The 25,716-nt window shown below is 43.4% G+C and overlaps 1 protein-coding gene across 1 annotated transcript in view; it reads left to right on the top strand.

Moving 5' to 3' along the window:
• The window catches only part of KIFAP3 (kinesin associated protein 3), a 107,602-nt gene extending 82,256 nt beyond the window's left edge, over positions 1 to 25,346 (top strand). The window contains exon 20 of the mRNA XM_006276127.3: positions 24,887 to 25,346. Within this exon, the coding sequence (XP_006276189.1) occupies positions 24,887 to 24,995 (109 nt within the window). The 3' untranslated portion in view covers positions 24,996 to 25,346. The remainder of the gene's footprint in view (positions 1 to 24,886) is intronic.
• Positions 25,347 to 25,716: the final 370 nt, after the last annotated feature.

Below are 25,716 nucleotides of genomic sequence, written 5' to 3' on the forward strand. Positions count from 1 at the left end.
ATGGATTTTTTTTTTGATTGGGTGGATCATTGTGATCTGTTGAGATTGATATGTGTTGAAAAGAGACTGGGGAGCCAGAACCACCTCCACTCTGCAGTGTCTTTGTTCAGACTGTCTCTCTACAGCTGCTGGGAAGTGTGACTCCAGCACATGTAGGCACACCTGAGTTAGTCTTAATATAGTCATCTTGGGCACCAGTAGCAGTGAGGCTGTAGGAGCAATGGCTTTAGCCAACACCTGCATGTGCCTGAATAACGCATGCTGTTGATATGTCTGTATAGCTTTATTGGTACCCAAGCTAGATGACAGCTAGCTTGGATTTGTGTACCTCGACAGGTAATTGTGGTGTGGATATACACTCAGCCTCTCTGCCTCCCTTTTCTAAGGAGCGTATTGAAGATTCACTTAAAGTTTATAGGGGCAGTTCCAAAGGGGTTGCAGTGGTGAGGATGTACTGCCATTTTGGATTGGACCTCACTACAGGAGCCTCCAGGGATTTTTAAGTCCATAAAGCAGGTGAAAATGGCACCCCCCTTCCTGCTTAGAGGCATGTCCTGTTCTCCGTTCCCCACCTGCCTCTGCTGCTTTCCCTGCTGTTCCAGGGATGGGGAAAGCACCAGAGCCACTCCTGCCCACCCCAGCTGGGCTGCACAGGGGCTGAGTTCAGCTGGGTCAAGGACTGTGGCAGCAAGAAAAGGGGTTCTCTTTCCCCATACTTGTTTCCCCTAGGGGGACTAGTCAAGGAGGGTGGGGGGAATTACTCTCCTGCTGCACTGTTAAAATTGTCCCTGTTCCTACATGAGCCCATCCTGCACACAGCCTGTCTGGCTCTGGTATTTCCCCACCACCAGGACTGTAAGAAATGCAGAAGCAGCAGGTGTGGTAGATAGGGTAGAGGAGTGAAAGAGATGTGCCTCTAAGCACAAAAGGGAAGGGAGGTGGGGATTTTCACTTGCTTTGGAAACTTAAAAGTCCCTGGAGGCTCCTGCAGTATAATCTCCCTGCACTGACTGGGGCAGAGGAGACTGGGATAGTGGGGTGCAACCACTAGGAAATCCTGGTTCCACCTCTGCTTGTAGTTGGCCTCAACAAAGTTGTCCTGCTTCAGTCTGTGAATCCTTCAGAATCTGTTTTTGAAGCAGGAGAATCCACAGTTGCAGGAGTTTGAGTGAGAATAATCTTTTTTTAAGGTGGTCTTGTATTCTGTTTGTATAGCTCATCTTCTGAGGCACTGACTCTTCAGTTGTGCTTTCTTTTGTGACTGGTTCATTTTTGTTTCTTTAAAAAAACTTTGGCCCTTTACTTCCTACCTATGCAGCATCTGGATGGAAGGTGCAGATCACTTCTGAAAGTGAAGGCCATGTATGGATTTAATATGGGCAAGCAAAACAAATTACCTCTAGTGGATTTTCCTGTATACTTGCAGACCTGCCTGGCTGTGCATCCTAAAAGAGAATATCCCTAAGATTAACAAGTGCATGTTCTCACTTGTGGTCCATACTGGATCTAAATCCAGGGCTAGAGTAGTGGAAGTCTAATGTACCCTGTTCATCATTGCATATTAGGAATAACAGAGGCCATAACTGTGGGTGGATTTGAACTCAAGGAGATGTTCTAAAGATCAGGAATGCACTTTTTTAGGTGGGGAGCAGGGGAAAGAGAGGGGCAAGGTGGTTCAGAAATTACTGAGTGAAGCACTTTGGTCTTTTATGCAGGATCTGATAGTCTCTGATAGGTGATCTGATGGTCTCTTTTGGCCTTAAGGATCTATTAAATTATTCCACAGGAGATTTTAAGTGACATTTTCAGAAGTGCTATGCCCTGACCTCCATCTGCTCCCATTGAAATCACTGATAAAAGTGTCACTGACTTCACTGGGAGCAGTGTGAGCCAACACTAAGCACATAAGGACATCCCAACCTGAATTTCTGAGCAAGATTGTGTCAAATTGCTAAAAGTATTGACGTAGAAAACAAATATAAAAATTACCTCTGTCTTTGCACTGATGCTTTTGATTTTGAGGGATCTTGTATTTTAGACTGGTTATGTCATTAATCAAAGCTTCCTTTAGCACATGGAAGAGAGGGGGGTCTGTAGCTGTAAAATGGGAAGGGGATGATCCTATGATTAAGATTGGGATCAGGGCCAGGAAGTATAGCAGAACCAGGATGAGAACATTGAGGACCTTAACAATTCACAAAAGTTTTCTGTGCCTTTATTTTCCCACCTGTAAAATGGGGCAGAACATATTTATTAGGCTTAGGGGTGAGATTTGAGGCTATTTGTTTAATGTTTTAAAAATCTCTTTTAACTATCGATAGAAAAACTGAGGGTTGTATGTTGTTGTTGCTACCTGATTTTACACTGATAGAATACCATTATGATGTTTCTTAGATTTCCAGTAGTTTCATTTTCTTCTCTCCTTTTTTTTTTTTTTTCATTTTCTTTTTCTCTTTTTCTTTTAACTTTTTGCATCGTTTAAACTTTGTAAAAAAGTGACACTTTTATTTTTTGTCCTTGAAAAGTATTCAGGGGGGAGAGATTGTGTTTCTGCTATTTGGACACTATTCATTTTGCATTTCCCAAGGAGAATTGAATTAGGTTTTATTAGTATATTGAGCCTATAACTTTGTAACCAGGTTTTATTAGTTTATCACACATCAGTATTAACAAATTGTAAATTCCACTGAAATAAACAAGAAAAAGGGCTTAGGAGCTATGAAGTTTCTGAAAGAAAAAGGTTTTAATCTAAAAAAAAAAAAAAAAATGCTCTACTGCTACAAAATTAAAATATACTCAATCTCTTTAATTCTTTGTTACCATCTACAGGTTTCATTTTTTTTAAATGTAGCTGTGTGGGGTCAGGAGGCTTCACAAAGTTTATGATCCAATTTTATATTCCCTGAGGTCTGAGTGGGTATTGTAAATGCACGTAATGTTACAGTTTACCTTGTGCCTAGAAAGTGCCAACAACAGACTAGAACCTGGCTCACTGTCAGGGTTCAGATTATAGTTCCTGAAAAGCTGATAGAAAGTTTCTTTGATTTCTTTTGAACAGTGAATCATGCCAGAATGACAAGACTCAGAACACTTTCATTTGTATGTGGGATCTTTTAGTTGTGGGATTCAGTTATTGCTGAATTTATTGCTGTTGTAGTGCTGGATACAGGTTTTAGGGCTTGTTTACAAAGCCACATGTAAAATCAAACTGTTATAACACAATCAGGGCACTATTATCAGTTTCTGTACAAGTGTAGATTGGACCAAACCACCATGTTATGCTGTTGAACCTTGTTACTGCCTTTTAAATACTAGGGTCCTGAACCTTCAAGGATCCTTGTGTACTTGTGTGCCCTGGGACTTCCCCAGGGTAAGGGTGGGGTGTGCCTGTGCTGTGCCCAAGGTCTCACCACTGACTGGTTTGGTACTGTCTAGACAAAAAGAACATTTTTTCATGGCATCATGGCCTCATGCAGTAGGGTTCCTATGTAGAGAAGCCCTGTGTATATGTATTGGTATTATAGTAACATGAGTTCATAGACACTTAGGGCATCTTTTGGAAGTCTCTCTATTTAAAGAGCCGGCAACATTTCATATATTCAGCATCTTGCACTTCAAAACGGCAGCAGGGGTGCTTTAACTAAAGGCCATTCAATGAGCTTTAGTTCAGGTGCCCCTGCTGCCATTTTGAAGCGTGGGGACACTGAATACACGTGATGCCAAGGCTGCTGGAGCATGCTAATTAGCACACACCAACAGACTCAATAGAGTCTGCTCTGATGTGTTCTAATTGGATTGAGATGGAGCAAGTGTTGGGCATGTGTATAGGTGCCATAAGTTCACAATGCACTATCCGATCAACTAATCCAGGGGTGGCCAGCCTATGACACGTGCCACATGTGGCCTCTGTGTGGCACGCAAGAGACCAAGGAGGAGACAGGCAGTGCAACAGTAGATAAGGCAAGGAGCAGAAAGCAGTGTAGAAGATCAGGTAGGGAGCACAGGGCAGGGAACAAAAAGCAGAGCAGCAGATTGAGCAGAAAAAAGGATCTGAATGGCACTTGGGGGGGGGGGAGGGTGCAGGGCTAATTTATAGCACACCTGCCAAGAAGGTGAGCCCCCACTGATCTAATCCAACCTCTAACCCGCAAGGACTGCACTTTTTTACTGTGGGGATGTAAAGGTGCAGTAGGGCAGTTCTTGTGCCTTTGTCCAGCCTGCGGCTGGTCCCTCTGTCCCACCTGGCCCGGGCACTGTCCAGCCCATGGTGCATCCCGCTGTCCCTGAGTTCGCAGTAGGGCTGAGGCAGCTCTGCAGCCAGGCTCCCATTTCCTGGCAGCCCCAATGGTGCCAGCTCCTTCTGGCTGCCACTGCTGACCCTGGCCCCATGCAGACCAGCCAGGATCCATGCCTGTAGGGCCCAAGCCCTGGGCTGAGTGCACAGCTGCAGCCCAGCCCACTGTGCCCCGTGTGGGAGTTGGGGTCCCTGCAGCACCTGCTCTGGACCTGCCTGCCCCAGCCATGATGAGCCACAACAGTGGTGACCGGGCAGAAGCTGCTGCTGAGGGTGGGGAAAGAGTGAGACTCGACTACCTCTCCCTCGCCACTCCTGGGTCCTCCTTGCTGCAGCTGCCCAGAGTCTGTGCCAAGGCTGCCCTGCAGTTTTCTCTCCACTATCGTCACTCCCTCCAGCACTGCCTCTGGGCTGCCCTGGGCCCCTGCACCTGGCAGGGAGGGGTTGCAGGACAGTGGCAGCAAGAAGGGCCCAGCAGCAGCAAGGGAGAGGCAGCAAGGTCCTGCTTTTTCCCCTACCCCCAGCAGCAACTTCTGCTCAGCTGCCACCACCACCACTCTATCTCTGGAGCAGGTGCTGCAGGGATCCCAACCCTACATTGTGGGGAGGAGGAGGCAGGGGGAGCTGGAGCAGGGGCCGGGCCTGTGCATTCAGCCCAGGGCTGGGCAGAAGCTGCTGCTGGGTGCTAGGCAAAAGTGAGACCTAGTGGCAGGTGCAGTTGCCTCCCGCCTCACTGCTGCAGGGACCTACTTGCTGCTGCAGCTGCCTGGAACCTGTACTGGGGCTGCCCTGTGGCTCCTCCCTGCCAGACATGGGGCCCCAAAATGGCCCAGAGGCAGCATTGGTGGTGGCAGGGGCCCCAGCTGAGCTGCCCCTGCTGAAGCTGGCACCTGCCCACGTTCACGTCAGCTTTCTGCCTGCCTGTGGGCCTATCCTATGTAGGTTTCATCCCTCTGAATAATTAGAGTAGCAGTCTAATAAATGAAATCACATATTCTATAACATTTTCATTTGTAATCTTTTCAATAAACTGCAGATTCCATTTGGGAAGAGACTAGGAAATTGAGCTTTCAGTCCATTTCCTCTTTGCAAGGCCATTTTTGATTCCTGATGGCTCTTTACAGTTTTCAGTTGCTGCATATTCCACTGTATTGCACCTGCATTCAAGCCAATTTAACCAATAAGCTTTAGATGTATATTAATAATTAAAACATATGCCAAAATACTGCTCCAGTTAGATTAAGTCCCTTGGAAGTCCTACAAAAATTGTCCAAATCTGGGTCTGTCTCTTTTGAAATGTAATGTTAATTAATTCCCACATTCTGTCTGCTGCTCATAGCCCCTCCAGATGTGCTACTAGGAATAGACTGGCTCCTAGGTTACAAGCCATCTGGGCTCTGTAAACTGATTTGCACTTATATTAAGCAATAAGTGAACAGAATGCAGAAGAGTTATTAAAGCAAATGTACATTGCCTATAAATCTCAAAGTAAAATATTAAAACATAGTAAATGAGAATGGAATGTGTAAATGAAGACTTGCCTATTTTTAATGAGTTTAGCTGTGACTGTCTCCTTTCCAACTAAAGGAGAAGAATTTTTTTTTTTTTTTTTAATTTTAGAGGGGGGAAAAAGAAACTATAAAACTGCTTACAGAAGTATCCAAGACAAAAACAAGGAAATATAATGTTCTAAACTTGACTGGTCCAAACCACTTGAGCTGCTGTGACAGCTCATAAAACTGAGAGTAGTTTTTAACTGGACTCTGTTTTACATTGCCAGAGTGAATTTTCCTTGCAGGAAGTAGCCTGAAGGTTTATTTAGTTTCCAGACTGCTGCTTTGATCTCTCTGCTCTGTCACTTCTCAGGTTACATAGCTCTTTTTCACTGCAGTAAATCTCCAACAGTTAATGAGAATAAAATTTCCTCCTTCTCACTGATCGCATGCTGTTAAATGCCAAACCACAGCCAGCAGCATACTTGCAGAATTCAGCTGCACTGTACAAAAACAGCACAATCGGTTTAATCTTGTTGTTTTTGTAATTCATTTTATTGAGCTTTCCTTTTTTAAGTGACCTATTTTATCAAGACAAGTGGTTGCAAGGCCAGGCCTGGAAGAAAGATTTAAAACTGTAATAAACTGAAGTGGGAGGGGCAGGGGTATGTATAAGCATGCTCATAGGATTCAAAATTAAAACTACTTTGAGTGGTCTTAAAAGGCCTTATAGGTTAGTGGGAAATTCCTTCAGGGTTATAGTGTGTGTGTGCTTGGGCTGTGAACTAGCCCTTACTATATAAATTAATTTAAACAATTAGTATATAAATTAATTTAACATGTCAAATTAGTTGCCTGGCATAACTGAAATATAATTAGAATTCTGTTGGCTTTTAAAATTTGACTTTCAGAATGTCTGTATTACCATCCTCAGGTATTCAGGTATTACAAGTCAGGAATCATGATACTAGTTTTAAAAGAACACACATTTTTTTTTAAAAATGGAACTCAGTAAGTTTATGAACTGGCTTATATGACATAAAGCCTGGGACAGTAGTGAGCTGTATGTGAGGACCCTGGAGAGCCCTTCCAGTCTTCTGTTCCTGTGTACCTTTTAAGATTCACGGCTTCAATGTCTTTTCTGCACGAAGGCTGGAAACCTTTTTTTTTTTTTTAATTAAGGTGAAGATTCTTGCATAACAATATGACTCTGGGATCTGGAGGTTTAAGAAAAAAGTCCCAATATACATTTATACCCGGTACATTCCATAAGATGCAGTGGCATAGGGAGTTCATTGAGCACCCAGGGCGAGGGTATGCCAACGACAGGTGGGGGGGAAGCAGAGTGGGTGAGAGGAAGGGAAGTCTTACCTTCCCAGGTGATGGCTGCTGCTGCCACAGCTCAGCATCAGCAGCATCAGCTCTCCTGTGGCCAAGCTTCCTTTGGAGTGGATCCTAGTGCCCTGTTCTTTCCTCCCTGCTAGACATACATATGGGGAGCAGAGCTGTGCCAGCTCTGGCAAAGGCTCCAGGGGGAAGGGGGAAGAGCACTATTCTGTCTGTTCCACTTGCTCCCCTGATGCATTGTTTGGTGTAGTGCTGCACTGCCCAGCTCCTGTGGCTGGGCAGGGGAAATGCAGATCTGGTGCTGCAGCAGACACTCCCAGCAGGATGGATCTTGGCACCCCCTCATAGTTGGTGCCCAGGGTGGGTGTCTCCCTTGCCTTACCCTAGTTACACTACTTTTAAGATGTGTACTCCAAACTTAGAGTAGGTAGAAAGGTTGTATAGGAAGATTTGGAGATGTAGTCCTCTTTTAAAGTACTCTAAAGTCTTTGTTGCATCGGGGCCAGATGTTACTCAGACTTCACTGTGGCCTGCACTGGTGTGCAACCAGCCAGAATTTTATCTGTGTTTTGTGTGGCAAAATAATCACAAGTTTGCTAATCAATAATTAACATTCTCTCCATTTTTGTTATGTGCATGGTCTATTGAATGTCACAGATCCCCTAGTAATGCTAACTTGCAGAAAGCAGTTTTAAAGCTTTTATTGGCTTCTGCTGTAAGTCAAATCAAAACAGACTTTTTTCCCCAGCATTTTTTCTGGGCTTTTGATTGTGGTCCGACCTTTCGTTACATATTTTGTCATGGTGTATGTAGCTGGGCACATGGGATGTGTGCTACTAACTGTCATGTACTTATTAGCTAGCAAAGCAGTCCCTAGCACAAGGCTTTATCTGTTCCTTGGTACTGATGGCAGGGGCCAACACTGCCATTAGCCAGTGACTCTCTGGCTAAACACAGACGGTCAAAAAGCTCAAGGCTGAATCGATTCAATCTTTGCAGGTTAGTCTAAGCTGCGTAGATTGAATGATAAGGTTGTGAACAGACATTCACTTTTGATTTCAGAAATGCAGCCACATACCTGCAGTGGCCTAGACCAGAAGCTGGGGGGTGCTAGAGCATGCCTCCCTGCTGGCTGAATCAGACAGCTTGGGCCAAAGCTAGCCTGCTGACCCTGTGGGGGGGCGGGGAGGAGGCTTGCTGGAGAGGTGCAAAGCATCCTGGGATGCTGAGGGATTGTGAGTTAACTTGAATCTGGATGGGATCTGGGACAGAAGTTCAATAAACCTATTTAACCTAAATCAGTTAAGTCTGATACTACATCCATCCAGCTTTATCTTAAACCAGTTTTGGCCATTATGAAAGTGGTTTACATGCACTGGACTTCTGTTGTGTTATAGATCTGAACTGGCTTCTGATCACTTATACCAGTTTGTGTGTAATTTCTGTCCCTAGTCTCTATGGGAGTCGCTTATAAAATGTTGAGGAGAGTGGAGAGTTGACTTTTTTTTTTGTTTGATTTTTCACCATTGTCACACCATAAGGAGCTGGAGTAAATATTAAAAGGAGATGGGAATTTGGAGTGCAGTAGTTAGGAAGCTTCTCTGGCTTTATAAGAGAGCCTGAGAACTGCATTTTTAGTTTCAGGGCACACTTCTAACAGCACTTCTTGCTCATTGCCCCAAATGTACTCTCACCCAGCAGATATGGTAAGAAGCAATTCTCCCATGGAAGACATCAGGGCTATTAAAAAATGTTAGCCCTAAAGATTTGAGGCCAGATCCTAAGCCCAAAGACAATCTTACCCAGTTTTCTTGGCCATTTTCAGGATCATCTTCATTGCCTTTTATTGCCTGACTCTTTTATGTTGTTGTCCCAATGTTTTGCTGTTAGTTTCAGAAATCAGTACATCTTATTGATGGGTTTGCTTCACTTGGAGTAACCCAAAAAGGGATTTGTTTTTGTTTTCTCTGGGATAAACTCAGAATTGAAAAATAGAGTTAAACACCTGCTTTCTCCTTCTTCCTCCACACCACAATTAAGCCCCAATAATGTTCAGGACACTTCTCCAGAAAGCAGGAGATCTAGGTGTTAGGCTCCCCCAAGCCTCACCCAGAGAGGGTTTGAACCTGCATTTCTCTGGCTTAGCATAGATCTTTAATCATCAAACCACAGGTAAGACGTTATAGTCTGTCCCTCTCCAGTGTTCCTTTTGAAGCTGAACCAGTGTTCCTAATATTTAATAGTCATAAAACAGATAGGGAGAAGGGCAGGCTAAAAGAGAAGTGGATCAGATGAGGCCTGACCTATGGCGTGGTAGTTAGTTATAGCACTATGCTGGGAAATCATAGGCATACAAGTTTAAACCCCCTCTGGTGTCCTAACCACTTGTCTATGGGACTAAAACATGGGAGAATTATTATCTTCCATCTCCCATTTCTGGCTAGCTCTGTTTTCATGACTTTGGCATGCTGTATGTCCACAGTGGACATATAGCTGCATACATGCTCAGCAAGTGCATAGCTGCTTTAGCATGCTCAGTCTGTGTAGGCACACTTACGTGTCTACAGTGTAGGGTTAAGAACACTGCAACCTGTATGCAAGTGCCAAAACATCCACTTACACTGCTAGAAAACTGTTTTTTGTACACACAAAGGGAAACAGAATTTCACCCTGTAGTCAGACATCAAGTTAGTGAGGAAGCATGAAAGTGAACTGAGGTTCTCTCCACGCCCAGGCTACACTCGAATCAGTTGACTGCACTCCTTCATTGAACTGAGTTGGCAGGTTCTTGGATGACAAGCCTGCTTTTCAGCAAGACTTTGTAAATGGTGTCAGTTTGAACTGGTGCTACTCAGCCGAGTTTTGTTCTAAGAAATGTTTCACAACTGGATGGTAACAATCACTCCTCAGTAGTGTACTTAAGAGCTCTTTTCCCTTTATACCTAGCTGGACTCTCGCATAGAAAGCACAGTGCTCATTCCTCCCCAGTTGTCAAATTTTGCTGCTGGTCTGTAATTGAGAGCAACAATAGGATTTTGTTAAAACATTTTTATGCTTAGTGCCAAATGGCACCATAAAACTTGGAAACTTTTGTGTACCACTTAATCCAGGGTTGAGACTGATTGACATCTGGATAACAAGAGGGTTAAGCTATTTTAATGAATGACTGAAAGATACAAGTTTGACAGGGTTTTTTGGTGCATAATCTCCTTTCAAAAGGAAGTAGGCTAAATCAATGTTGTTGTATCTCCCACGCAGCCCTATTAAAGTCAGTTGTTTTAGTTAGGATGTAAAATAACCCCTTAATTTGGGCCAGTACATGAAACTCAGCCTTGTGCTTTCCAAAGAGCACCAAGATATGTCAGAGATTCTGTCACGTGTTAAATAGCTTGGTGAGGTATTGGTTTTGGGTTCTAGCTGGTTATTTTATACAGAGTTGTTTTCTTTTGGCCAATTAACAATTAAAGGTGACAGTAGTAACTATGTTTAAAGAGAGCTTATACGTTAGCTCTTTTAAATCCTCTGGTTTTAGCCTCTTGAGTTTGGTTATATTTGTAAACCCTTCTCCCATTACTTTGTACCCTGCAATGCAGACCTGAAAAAGGGGTTTTTTACAGTTACAAAATACATGTTGCAATTCATCCTTTTCCAAGATGAAATAAATTTTCTGCCTGGTAAGTCATCCTTTTATGTGATCTCCTAAAGCCAGTTTATAGAGGGCTTTTCCAGGAAAGAATACAACCCTTTCTGTAATTAAAATGGTTCTTCCAGTGTCATTGGCTAGGGACAGACATTACACACAAACCAGTATAAGTGATGAGAAACTAGTTTAAACCTGTAATAGAACAAATGTTCAATGCACATAAACCAGTTTGAAAATGGCTGAAACCAGTTTGAGAGAAACCTGGTTGAATGTAGTATCAGACTTAACTGATCTGGCTCAAACCGGTTTATGCAATGTCTGTCCCAGACCTCTTGCTGGTTTAAGTTAAACCAGACACCCCACTGCTACCTGGCTGCAGCTCGGCAGAGACTGCTGGCTGTTCCACCCCCCTCGCCACTCTGTGCTAAGCAGGAATTCCCCCTTCCCCTCTGCTTTGCTGAGAGGTGTCTGTGTATTAGCTAGCAGACCACATGCTGGCTACAGTCCCTGCTGTGGCAGAGGACAAAGGCAGAATCAACAGGTAGCTGGTAATATCCCTCCGTTTTCTTAATGGGGTGATAAACACTGTTATCAATTCCCTGCTGAGCTAATCAGAGTGCCCCCCCCCCCATTCAGAACTGTGGAAGGGAAGGGAGGGCTGCTACAGTGGCCCCCCGCTTCTAGCCTGAGCTACTGCAGGCATGTGCTTGCATGTCTGGGATGTCTGTACGATTACAAACTGGTTTAGCCTAGTCAGGTTAGACTAACCTGCAACAATTGAATCAATTCAGGCTCAGGCTTTTTGGATGTCTGTCCCTAGCCACTGTGAAAACTGCCCTGTCATTCAGGGAATTGTTGCAGTTCTGAGGCCACAGGTCTGCACTCCTTCACTGGCAGTGCAGGCATGATCTAATTAGGATTTGTAGCAGCTTTTCTAAGAGAAAAGGGGAGAGAAACTAGCAGGCTGTAATGTTTGAATTTAGAGTAAGTCTGTGTCTGTCAGGGAGTTGTATTAGGATTGCAGTACCACTGGTGAGAGCTAATAAAACATTTCAGTTTGATGTCCTGTTCATTTATTTCTTCCAACTGAGACTTCCCAACGATGTTTGACAGTTTGGCACAAGACTTCCATATCAGCATCTTGCTAATACTTTCTGAATAGGATGCATTTTCATGGAATTGCTACAACTGTTAACATTAGCACTGCCTTAATAGCCTGTTTAATATTCTGTATTGTATCCAAAAAAAGATCTTTGATCTGGAACTGTGATGAACCACATGTTTAACCTGTTGAACTCCAGGCTGTCCATATCATCCAGCTGTGACATTAAACAGAAGTGCTATTTAGGTGGTATCAGTACAGAAAAATAATGTTAGTTGAACTTTTGGTCAGTTATGCAAGCAGGTGGTAGTAGGGCCAATATTTAAAAGAAAAAGAAATCTTGTCCTCACAACTTTAATGGGTAACATCCAAGTAGTCTGGTGTATGTTTAGTCTTAGCTCACCCTGTCACCTATGAGAGAGATTTCACTCAGGAGCCTTATCTAGTCCTAAAGTTATCTGCATAGAGAGAGGATTCATCTCAAACCAGTTGGACAGGTGTGGTTTTTGGGGTTGTTTGGAGTGTATATGATAGATCCCATATTTATTGGGGCCCTCAAGACTCCTAGCTTACTACTTCCTCAGGATCTCTAGTGCCATTGGTTACCTGCCTGTGTACTACCTCCTGAGTATTTTCCTGAGGAGAGGACAAAGAGGGGCCAATAAGTGGTATGCCATTGACATGGCTAGCATTATGCCAGCATAAAAATGGTAGTACATGTAAAGCTTGAATGCAGCTGAAAAATCTGCAGTTGACCACATTAACTTCAGTGAGGAATGCCACAAGTGGGTGGGAATGGTGGGCCAACCTTACCCCCATGCAGCCAGGCCCTTGGGATCAGTAAAGGTTAAACCATACACAGTCTATGTGGAGAGAACTTTTTCCTCTGCTCCATTCCATTGTAATTCACAGACATGGAGAAGAAGAGGGGAGATAATGGGATCCTTCAGTAGAACAGGCTGGTAGCACTCTTTGTTAAAGTTGTCCAGTGCTTTGTGTTTTAAGATCCTGATTTCAGTGGCTTATAACTTTACCAAATATCAGTTTTCTGTTATAGGCTGGTAAAAACAGTTCAGCCATTTTTGAGACCAAGTTTGAATAAAAGTATTTTGCTTTACCTATATTTTAAGCAAAAGTCTGGTGTTTTGTTTTGGGTTTTTTTCCGCCCTTTTTTATTTTGACAAAATTCTAGTGCTCTTGTCCTTTGGAGCAGAGACTTGTAGTCTGGTAAGAAGGTAGCCCTTGTGCCTAGAGGTGCACCGATACATCTGATATTGGATTGGCACCAATATGAAGATAATTGATTTCACTGGAAATTGGTTTGATGTGGCCTATAATTTGGCTGAGAAATGCCCATGCATGGGTGCAGCTACAGTGCAGCATACAGGCAGCAAGGAGCACAGCCTGGCAGCTTGGAGCGCTTCATGCAGCTGGTAAGTCTGTTATGGTGGATGGAGAGGGGGGAGGGAAGGGGTGTGGGGGGCAGATCAGTGTCTCCACGTTGAGGGAAGGAGTGGGGCAGGGGATGCCCAGCTAGGGTTGAGATGGGTGCAGGACCCTGGGAGGCATGGGGGGAGGGTGCCCCCCAAATCTGTGCAGGGTGGAGTGCTGCTGCATGCACCGCAGGGGGGGGGGGGGGGCATCTGCTCCCGGATCTGTGCAGGGTAGGGTGGGATGGGCTGCAGCTGTGGGCTGGGGCTGCGCTCGGGGTGGGTGGTGGCAGCACTGGGAGGGGCGACTATGGTGGGGGCTACAGCGAAATCTGGGGTGGCTGCAGCTTTCCCACACCACCCTCCCAGCACTGCCACCACCCTCCCTGAGTGCAGCTCTGGCTCAGCCACCCCCTTCCACTCCCCATGCGCTGGGAAGAGCCTGGCGCAGCATTGGCCTCAGCCTGCAGCTGCAGCCTGCCCCACCCTGCCTTGCAGAGGTCCAGGGCCACACAGCGGGATGTGCAAAGCAGCAGGAGCCTCCCTCTTTTGCCCTGCACCCCCCAGACAAGCCGTGGCTCCATTCCATGCCTGCTCTACCCCGGCTGGGCAGCCTCAGCCCCACTCCCTCCATCACCACAAGGGCCTTGATCTGCCCTCCCCCACAGTGCCCCTTCCCTCCCCTTCCGCCACAACAGACTTACCAGCTGCAGATAACTGTATCGGAAATCGGATCGGTATCTGCCGATATGCCTCCTTAAAAATTGGCTCTCGGTATCAGCCCCCAAAATCTCTATTGGTGCTCCCCTACTTGTGTCCAAAAGATTTGGTTGTCCCTATGAAAATCTCCCTAACTTTGTCCATCTTGTAATTCTTTGGAAAATTGCCATGCATTCATAGATTTCATAGACATTAGGGCTGGAAGGGACCTCGGAAGATCATCGAATCCAGCCCCCCACCCGAGGGGCAGGAAGTCAGCTGGGGTCATAGCATCCAGTTTTCTCTTGAAGGTGTTCAATGTAGGTGCTTGAACCACCTCCGATGGCAGGCTATTCCAGCCCTTGGGGGCTCAGACAGTAAAGAAATTCTTCCTTATGTCCAGCCTGAAACGGTCTTGCAGTAGTTTATAACCATTCGACCTCGTCATCCCTTGGGGCGCTCTGGTGAACAAACATTACCCCAGATCCTGGTGGTCACCCCTGATAAACTTATAGGTGGCCATCAGATCACCCCTGAGCCTGCGCTTTTCCAGGCTAAAGAGCCCCATGGCTCTCAGCCTGTTGTCATAAGGTCTGTTTTCCTGACCTCTGATCATGTGCGTGGCTCTTCTCTGGACTCTCTCAAGCTTCTCCACATCCTTTTTGAATTGTGGGGCCCAAAACTGGACACAGTACTCCAGCTGCAGCCTCACCAAGGCCGAGTACAAGGGGAGAATGACGTCCTGGGATTTGCTTGAAAAGCATCTATGGATGCAAGCCAGCATTTTGCTCGCTTTACTAGCTGAAGCATCACATTGAAGGCTCATGTTCATCTTGTGGTCAATGATGACCACCTAAGTCTTTGTTTTCCATAGTGCTAGCCCGCATAGTGCTGCCGAGCCTGTAAGGATGCTGCAGGTTTTTCCTCCCAAGGTGGAGAACCTTGCATTTTTCAGTGTTAAACACCATCAGGTTCTCGTCTGCCCATTTGCTGAGCCTGTCCAGGTCAGCCTGGATCACCCTCCTGTCTTCATGCTTACTAAAGAGTTCTTAAATTTTAGCAACTATATTACCCAGTGATGTTGTCCATGCTGAGCAGCTCGTAAGCTGTTCAGGATTTTCCTAGGTCCTGATCCCACCACCTGAACTAAGAGCAGCAAGCTTTCTTGTGCTGTTAGTGAGTTTGACTACAGTGCCTCTTCACTCCTGAGAGTGCCGCTCTCAGGTAGCTTACCCACTGCCACTATACATACCTCAAACCCAGAAATGATGTGCCCAGAAACAGATCTTGAGACCAACAGCTGAGCAACCCAGAGTTTCCATATTTGGAACAGAAGCAGGTGATTGGGTCAGGCCCAAGAATGGCATCTCTAGGTGTCCCAGGGAAGTGGTGTAGACATATCACAACTACTCCTAGGCCCAGGCACCATGGTAGAGGAGGCTATGTGATTTTTAAGGGACAGGAGTAGGCAGAAGACTGAAATAAGGGGCCCAGGATAGAACCTAAGATTCCTGAATTGTATCATTCCTCTGCTGTCAGCAAATAGCTGCAAAGTCCAACAGCAAAGTGTCTCATGCCCCTTTTAATGTTGGTCTACAAAGACTTTGGCAATCAATCCACTACCATTTTCTATTATCCTGTTAGCTCAAGTGGCAGAGTTCTGTGCAAGAGATCAAACCATGACAGTTTGTCAAAGGATAGAATTATTTTATTTTTAAAATTTAGAAATTACACCAAAAACAAACAACATCCCCCTCCCTCAGGTGTGTACTAATGATATACACCATCAATTACATGATCCTAGGTATGTTTGTCTGTAGGACCCTTGCCTCAGTCAGTGCACAGGGTGGTGAGACAATCCTGGCTAATAAAGGAGATAGTTGTGTAAAACAACTGCTTAATTTGTTTCAGGAGTGGTGAGGTCTGTGGGAAATGATTGCAGGAAGAGAAAGGAGGGTCTCATGGGTAAGAGGGTAGAACACTGCCTTTGTAGACTTGGATGCCCTCCCACTGTATGCCAGTCTGTACCACAGGGTTCCTATATAATGCTGCTCAAACCAAACTTCCTACAGATGGCCAGCAGATTTGCACTTCTCATTTTCTGAGTGCCTAGCCAAAGGCTCTGCATCTAATTTACAGACCTGATGAGGACTTAGAGCTACAAGTGAAGCCAAGGGAAGTTATGCTTTTTAATGCTAGCTACTATGAGAAATCAGGTCTAACATGTTTCAAAGGGGGTACCTAAAATAAGTGGATACTTGCATCAACCTTTCTGTACATCAGCTTCACTTCTTTAAAGATAAATGAATCCACAAGAGTGTTTTGAACATTCATTAATATAGCTGTCTATTAAGAGAGTACAGCTCATAATGTGCATGGAATGAAGCCGGGAGGATAGGGGGGCAAGGGCATGTGATTGTATAATTTAGAATCTGCAATAAAATGTATTAACAAGGGTCATACAGGCAGCCTCACTTCAAGTATTCTAAATTCTGAGTGTGTGGCTTTGCAGTCTTAATTACATGTGTAAATATATTTAAACACTGATAATTATGTACAGAAAAACCGCATGTAAAGAATATTAACATTAGGCACCAGCACATGGCTATATGTATCATTTTATATACTTAATACAGGCACATTCCCTATCCCAAAGCTTTTATCCAAGCTGAGGTTGAGAGAGAGAAAGTATGGGAAAATAAACATCAAATAGGGAAAAGGAAGGTGGGGCCCTGTAACTCAGAACTGAAAATAGTTGTGGTTTATACTTTAACGTCATGACCAGTAATGGTAGAGTCTACGGTTACAGGACATGTTATTACATATAGAAACCTCTAACTTTTTCAGGGCTTCTCAGTTTCTATATTGCTTCCTGATATCCCCAAATTTGCTCTCTTATTCTAAGGGATGGAGAGAATTCATGAACAGTTGAGCAAAAAGAGAGGAGAGCTGGCTCAGTAGACTAAGTACATGGTCTGTGGGACCTGACTTCTTTCTGATCACTAGAGCCCAGACTAGGAGCAAAGTGACCAGGACTGGCTACCATCCAAAGGTTGCTCAATGGTACTCTCGTGCTGTTACTTTGCAAGTAGGCATTCATATCACAAAATTATCATCTCTGGCACTTTTTTGACCAGACTCAGCAGAAAGCCCAATGAACTAATGGGCTGTGGCTACTGAACGGTCCTCCCAACTGAAGACAGCCATTGCCTCCAAATCTGGGTGAAAGTATGTCATAAAAGTGGGTCTGAGGCGCAGCCGGCACTGTGTAGGCTGTAATTTATCTGCAAATAGAGACCATTAGTCTTATAGTCTTTCAATCTAGTATCTTTCTTTAGCACTTAAAAAGGAAAGCCACTGGGAAAAGAGGAAAAAACACTACCATAAATGGTGATAAATTCCTGGGTCTCTAGTTGGGCCTCGTGTATTTATAAATAATAACCTGCACCTAAGTTATACATATTTTAATGTAGTGCTTATGTCTCAAGGTTATGGAGACTATTGCTTTGCTTTCATGGCTTTGGTACCCCTGAGGGAAAAAAAGCCTTCCAGCATTCACTTGAACATAATTTATTCTCTCTTGTTATCCACAGGAACTTGATACAGCGTTATAAATTACAAGGTTTTATGGCATTGGGTTTTAGAGTGGGATGGCTAAAATGGTAACCATACCATATGTTATCAACCATACATACTGTCATAGAGGTAACAGATTGTTTTTCAAAATGTGATTGGTAGAACTCTAAGGATAGGCTTATTCTAAATTCTGAATACCTGTTGTGTGGCAGTAGGGGAAACACTTGCATCTTTAAAGCTGTCATCTTAAAAAAAGAACAGCTATGCAGAACACTGGCAAGAGAGAAAGCATGCTAAGAGCTGGCAGAGAGGAAGTATTTGCATGGGGAGTACACAGGTCAGGGTTTCAAAGGACCCTGCATGCTCAAAACCCCATAGGCCTAGTCCTAATTCCATTGAAATTGATGGGGGATTTGCCAAGCCAATAGTGAGAGCAGCCCCGTGTGTATGCACAGGCAGCATATTTAGACATGCAAATAAAGCCCAATCAGCAAAGTGCTTAAATGCCTGGGTAACATTAAGCAAGTGACGAGTCCCATAGAGGTCAACAAGGCCACTCCAGGAGTATCCAGGTCTGTACACACCTTAGCTGTTTGCTGGATTGAAGTACAGCCCCTTGTAAGTGTGCATATATTTTAATACCATCATAAATGGAGATCCTTTGAAAACCTATCCACATTGAATGGTGCCCTGCCCCTGAGTGCAGGAGGGGCTTAGGGACTAAATTAAAGGTGGGGTGTCGGGTCTCTAAGGCAGGACTAATATTTGAGAAACACAACTGCAGTTCTGACCGACACTGTATGAACCAGGACAAACCATTGAAGTTCCCTTTAAAAAAAATATATATATATATATTTATTTATTTATTAATTAATCCAACTTATAACAAATTTAGCATTGAAAAATGCATCCAATCCCCTAAAACATACATAATAGAGCTTTATCTTCCTTCAACAGTGCTTTCTTAACCCAAGTCAGTGTTCACAGGAGTCTTTGTTTTATTTTTCTTCTCTTCTTTCAGTCTCTGACAATTCATTTTTGTTTCAATCAATGTTAGACTTTTTATGTTCCTGCATCTGTGTATAATAATTTGCTCTCTCTCTTCCCTCAGAACTTTACATAATACAAATCTTCTCATCTTCTACTTGTCTCTGTTTATACATTTTGAATTTACTCCAAATTTGTTCTTAATCATTAGCTCATAGAACTTGCATTTGCCTTCCATATTCAAAAACATTTCTCAAACTTTCAATTTGGAGGCACGGGAAGATTCTTTTTTAAATCGAATGCCAAGAATTTCCATCAAATTTCTAAGTAAACATCTTTTTTCTTTCTCCCCTGTAGAACACTAGCTTGATAGGACAACTTTTCCACTACTAAAACTTCCTAAACTTTTTTAAACCAGTCAGTGATTTTAGGGGTGTCACTTTTTTTTTCCAGGTTTTTGTTACTGTAATTCTTGCAGCCATTGGAAGATGAGTGATCAATTCCTTATGACTTTTATATGTCACAGAGCTCTCAAAGGTTCAATAAGAGCTCCAAGGAGTTGTCTGATAGCTGGCATCCTGTTATTTCCCTCACCTGGGTTCCCATTTTCAGCGGGCAGTAATTTTTGATGCCTCACTTCTTAGTTTTCTCACTTTGAATAGACGCCAAAAAATTCAAATGTGGGTTCGTAGGCTTGTAAACCCATCTTCAGACTCCTCAATAAAAGCCCCTTGTTGCCTGCTTTTGGGGCAGGAGGTCATAGCCTTTCCTTTTCGATATTGACCTTGCCACATTCCTCCATACCTTTGTCGCCTCAGAGTTTGATTCCTGTTGCGAGTGCTGCATGAGGCCATACAGTATATAAAATCCATTAAGAGAGCAAAGCTTGTGCAGCGTGCAGCTGCACGCTGCCTCTTACGTAGTATTTCCAGCAGGGAGCACGTCGTATCCATAGTAGAGGATCTGTACTATGTTAGCTACCTGTGGATTTCCAGATGGACTTCAGAGGTTTAATGTTGACCCATAAAGTCCCAAATGGCCTTGCCTACCTGATAGGACTTGCCTATCTGAGACGCTGATTATGCTAAAAGAATTAGTACTTGTATTGGAGCAAATTGTCATTGCAGCAGTAGTAATGGTATAAGCACTAGTGTAGACAGAGCTCAGGTCTGTACCACTGCATTGTGGAAATCTACAGAAAGTGGCTTTGCACCATGGCTGGCTGTTTGGGCAGTACAGGTGCTAATTTTTCCCCGTGTAGACTAATCGCAGAGAGCCTTGCACTCCCCCTTATCATACAGCTGTGACTGGTAGAGGCACCTGAGCTCAAACCCAACCGAGAGCTTTCAGCAGGGCTTCCTCCCTTGCCCCATGGTCTGGAATAGCCAGGTCTTCCAGACCTACTACAAAGCCTACCTTTTCTTCTCAGGCTGTGGGTGCAGGAGGGTCCAGTCACAGTCAATATTTAGGAGGATATTGTGGGGCATTTCCTGTTTTGGGGTAATGGAAAGACTGCTAGTTTTATTATTTTGATTTGATTTTAAATTATGATTCCAAGTCACCTAAAACTCTGGATAAGAATATTATTTTGGACGTTATGAATCAAAGTAAATATCAATAAATAAAGCTGTTAAGAAATCTTTCTTCACTCATGCACATTAGGAACATTTTCCTCTTTGGCATGTGTTCTTCAGTTCCCCGGCAGTACAAGCAAATTGGAAAGTTCAGCTGTCATTCTGGGAAGGTCATAGATCACACTAGCAGCCTGAGTAATCCAAGAGGTTTTAAGTATCATAGCATTTAGTTTAAAGTGAAATTTGCTCTGACAGGGGCTGGCAGACCAATAGGAAAAAGAAATATTTGGGCTCAGAGAAGTGCATGTGTAGAGACCGCGAATATAACTGATGGCTGGAAGTGATTTCAGTCTAAAAAAAACAAATCATTAAGAGAGTGCATAGGGGTAAAATACACAGTTCATATTTTAAGGGTCTCAAAATGAACCAGCAACTGAGGTTAACATTACATAGTAATTAGCTGCACTGTTCACTGTTTAACTCCATAAGTCCCAGGAACTACAGTAGACAAGCCACACAAACAGCATTGCCTTACTTGTGTTGTGCAGACAGCACCAGCTTCTACCTATCGATTAAAATAATTAAAAAAAAAAACCTAAAGATATCTTGCACGGTTTGCAGACTAAGGCAGTTTCTGAAACATTCTTGTCCCAGGTATTTAATAATGTTCTGTTGCTTTCTATGCAGTCCTATGTAAAGCTCCCATCAGTTATCAATCTAAATAGTGAGTGACTGGGTAGCGGGAGGGAAAGACCACTGCATTTTTGGAGAAGGGGTGTGGATGGCAGCATTACTTTTCTTGATTTCATTAAGAAAAGCCCCTGTTGTTTTGGGAGGATGGTGGTGATCTTTTGTCTGTAAAGCACCCCGCACCTTCTAAGCACTATTTAAGTGTTTCTGTAACAAGCATTAGCTAAGAGTAAGCTTTGGATTTAATAGCTAATGTTGAAATAAGAACACGAGGGGCAAGTTATGATCTCAGTCTGGTCACTAGCGGGCAGGTGTTCACTTTCTAAACTCCATCATCACAATTGACTCCTTTATTGCCATCCTTAGCTGAGGTGCCACAGGCACAGTGAAAAGTAGATCCTGAGCTCATTTCTTCACATTCAAAGTGACTTTTTCAGGTCTGGGTGGAGGCATGATGCAGGCCTGAGGTACACATGCACTGTCATAATTTTGGTCTGCCTGCACCCAGCCAGACTTCAGTCTGCAATTATGTCTCTCCACCACCATCCTGGTCAATTCATGTTTTGTCCCCAGGACTGAAGGGGGTGGACCTTTGCTTCTAGCCCATCAGTCCTAGTCAAATAGTGAGGGTAATACTTTTCAAGAGCAGTACCTTCATGTGAAAGCAAAGCTAATCTTTTTCCAAGCACAGACAGCTACTCATTTACCTATGAAAATATTTACACAGTGGGCCATTTTCTGGAGAATGGTGATCTAATCAAGGTGTTCAAATACAATTTTATGTTCCCCTTTTTTAATTCAGTGTCTGAAGTAATCAGATGATCCATCTCTTACAGGTTTTGTCAGGACACTAAAGTATGTCTTAACTATTTGTAAACAACTAATACTCCTCTAAATTTAGACTCTAGGAATCTGCACCTAATTACTTACACATCTATACAAATTTTAAAAAATGATTTGTTGAGAATGTAATTGAAACCATGTTTTCCCCCATTCCTGTTATCAGCTTAAATACATGCAAATTGTTTGAATAAGGATTACTCAATTGGAATAGCTGGAAATGTTTGGCCACAGTGATGGGGAAATAGTGCCACCTCATGGTACAGTGAGAGATTACAGTACTTCTGACCAGAACAATATTTCACTATTTTTTGTAGAGAGAGGTAGCTAGCTGTGTTAGTCCAAAGTCAGGCAGAAAAAAGGGCAGGAGAGCACCTTAGAAATTAACAATTCAGAGCAGCATGCCTCTGAACAAATCAGTCTCAGACGTGCCACTGCGCCCTGCCTTATTTTTTAGTACCACATACAGGGATGACTGAAATGTGGACCTCAACCCAGAGACAGCCCCTAAAATGATGTCACATAAGGTGCAGCCACCTTCATAATTAATAGGGTGGTTCTCCCTCTAGAGTCTTCAGGAGGAAATGCTTTATCTTGAACCAAGCAGCCACATGTGACTTGTGTCTTTCATTCCCCGTTCTACTACATCAACATGAAAGATGGCAACAGTTGGCTCTGTTTTAAGTCACAGGTATGAGGTCTGGGTGTATGTCTATATGCCAGTGAAGCATTCAGGTGGCCAAAATATATGGCTCTTTGTGGTATGAGTGAGTAACAAACAAGACGAGTTCCTGAGTGCTACCACAATACGAATAATAAAAAACTGTCCAACAGTGATGTCACTGCAAATTCAGATAAGTCACTGCAAAATGAATGAGATCTAGAATCACATTTTCTGAAAACAATACTTGTTTATAAACTGACTCTGTGGCCTAACCTAGATGCAGAAACCCTGGACCGCTGCCATTACTCCAGCTTTGTGCTTCTACACTGCCATGGACATCCATGCACTTAAGTTAGCAAAACAAAATGAAGAATATGGTTCCTGATGTTCAAAACGCAGGATATTAGTAACTCCTGAGATAATTTCTTCTGATCAGTATACTTCACTTTTCATCATTTATTGTTTGTTTTTTTCTTTACTTGAAAACAGGGTGGTCCATTTCACCCATGGTTTAATTCTTTGCAAAAGCTCTGTGGCCTGCATGCAGAAAATAATATCTCATAACAGCTCATCCAAGGCCTATTTGTCCAGGCTCTCTGTGTATCTCTAATGCCAGTCACAGTAGAAATTAGGTGGTGTTGGGGATTGGTTGGAATCCAGATAGTAAGCCAGGAAGGGAAGTTTGTTCTCTGACTTTCTGGTGTAATCATAGGTTCATTCCCAGTGCAGGGTCTGGTTCTTTGAGGGGTGGAAGAAAAGAAGTACATCTCAGACCGTGAAGATAGGACCCTTCCTGATCTCTTTTTGGAAAAGCCCTTTTGGGCCTTAAACCTGTTGTTGAAAAAGTTCTACCCCTTATTGCCTAATAGCCTGCTAGTTGACTGCAGCTGCTGAGGAGGGAACTGGAAAGAGAAGCCAACTCAAAAGATTACAAGCCATTCTTTTCCAGTTGTTTGTCTCATAGGGAATTACCTTCTTTACAGTTTTGCTTACCAGCCACACACTATTCCTTTGTAGGATGGGAGAAGCTTTTACTGAACCAGCCCTCAAAAGTCTCTCACTTTCTGAACTGCTGGGGCTTCCCTCAGGCAGACAGATTTTCTGATTAGATAATCACCAATGGCTCTTTTCTATACCCTAGACACTTGCATATTTCTAGAAACAGCGTCTTGGTGATGATGATAAAGTGCTGGAACAAGGTCCTTCCCACTTCTGGTCAACACCCGTTTAGCCCAAGCACTTAAGCATGTGACTAAGTGCTTCATCAAATCAGGACCTAGAATATTACCATTGTGTGTGTTCTTGATTGTATTATTCTTTTACATGTTTATGCTGTTGCAGCTTAAGTTAACTTTGTTTAGTGTGTTCAGCATACTAGCAGCAGTAATAAACTTCAGCTTTTCCCCATTCTAACTTTTTAAACTACTTTGGATGAGAAACCCCGCTCCTTTTGACCTGTCACTAGTCAGACAATAAATTTAGAGATATTTCTGCCTGTCTGTTTAGGTGGAAGTTTTAAAGATAACCTAATCATTAATTCAGTATCCTGGGAAACATTTACTTTTCTGTCTCTGCCTCCTCCGTGAAAGCTATTGGTGAGCGTGGGATATCTGCTACTTCTGCCTGCAGAATGCTTGCGCCACCAGTATCTGATTCATTGCTTTGGGACATTAGAGTATGAAAAGTGATACTGTATATGAAGACCAAATTATCATCTGTCTTGCTAAGACAGAGGTGTTTAGTACATGATAAATTCTCTCCATCCTTTGGCTGTCAGTCTGACATCCCCTCTGAAACCGCATTGCGTACTCTGCTTACAAGGCCAAAAACGAGCCGTTTCAGATTTCCAGCTGGCATTTTCCCAGTGACTTTGGGATGCTCTCTCCATCATTCAGAAAGAAACTTGGCTGTTTGGTTGTGCTAACGATCAGCTTTGCATCAACAGCCATTTTCTAGCAAATTTATTTAAAATACCCTGTGAGACGAGCCTCTATTTACCCCTGTTTTATAGATAGACACATGGAGTCACACAAGTGAAGGGCAGTCTGCACCCAAAAGTTTATCTGACAACTCTCCCAGTTATATAGTTGCCCCAATAAAAAATGTATCATGAAGAAGCTATGCCTCACCACAACATTCACAGTACAGCAGAGAACAGGTTCCAAGAGTCCTATCACCCTTGTCTTCCACACTGCATCAGAAAGTGTGGCCCACAAATTTGGCTAGTTACATACTACAGGCTGTCCAGTTCCCAGCTTGCTACATTTAATTAAAGTGAGCCAACAAGTCCATTAAAAACGTCTTATTTCTATTTCTACCTAAGGGGTCATATTAGTTTCTATAGAGAGATTACATGATCACAAATAGAAGGAGATATCTGAACAAGCTAGAACAGGAGAGAGGTACCTCACAAGATACTCTCTTAAAATGTGGTCTACCCTGTGGAGAAAGGTGAAGACTCCCAACCTAAGAGCAGATCCTAGAGCCAGTCTCCTGTATTTGTGAGACAAGCCAGATCATCAGTTTGTTTCTTCTTTCTTTTCATAGCATTGGAGTGGATGGATATGGTCAGCCAACTGGTATTCCTAGCCGCCCTGTGACTGCCTATGGATATCGCCCAGATGAACCTTACTACTATGGCTATGGAGCTCGATAAAGCAACTTGCTGCATACTCCGGAGTGTTCTCCCTCCTGCTCCACTAGGAACCAGTGTTCATAGCTAGCTGGCTTTAGATCATTCCTTGGAAATGCATGATTATACTGTGACAAGTCTGTGTGATTATGTATCCTTTAGTATGCGAACCTCCAGATAAGCCTGGGCCTTGCTGGCTCTAACATTTTAGTGACTGTGTTCACTCCTCAGTTCTCAATTTATAATTTTTGTACAGTATTTGTCATGTGACTTGAAAGCAAGTATTGAAAAGCTACTAGACTGGAAAGTAAACATTACACTGTGTATATTAAACAATTAATTTAATTTCTATTAAATACAAAAACTACATGGTCAGTGCAGTGATATTAAGTGATTTTTTTTTTTTTTTGGTTCACTGAATTTTTTTTGATGTCTCCTGTGGCAGATGTCAAGTGGAATATTCTTAAGTAAGCCTCCTACTGGGAACATTGCTAATCTCTTGTATCCAGTGGCACTGTTTGGAAACGTTGGCCATGTCCACGCTGATAGTTAAGGTCCGTCTTAAGAATGCTGTAAAGCACAAATTCATGGCCTAACTACAGGACAAACCCTAAACTTAACACTCAGTAGCAGTCCAGTCTGACCCTGGAAGCTATGCTGCTCTTTTAGGTTCAAGAATTTTTTTGGGCCATATTCACCTGCTAGTCCATCCCAATTCTGTGGTATGTTCAGAACTGGAATCTAC

Source organism: Alligator mississippiensis, chromosome 5, assembly GCF_030867095.1.
Source record: "Alligator mississippiensis isolate rAllMis1 chromosome 5, rAllMis1, whole genome shotgun sequence".
Classification (NCBI taxonomy): domain Eukaryota; kingdom Metazoa; phylum Chordata; order Crocodylia; family Alligatoridae; genus Alligator; species Alligator mississippiensis.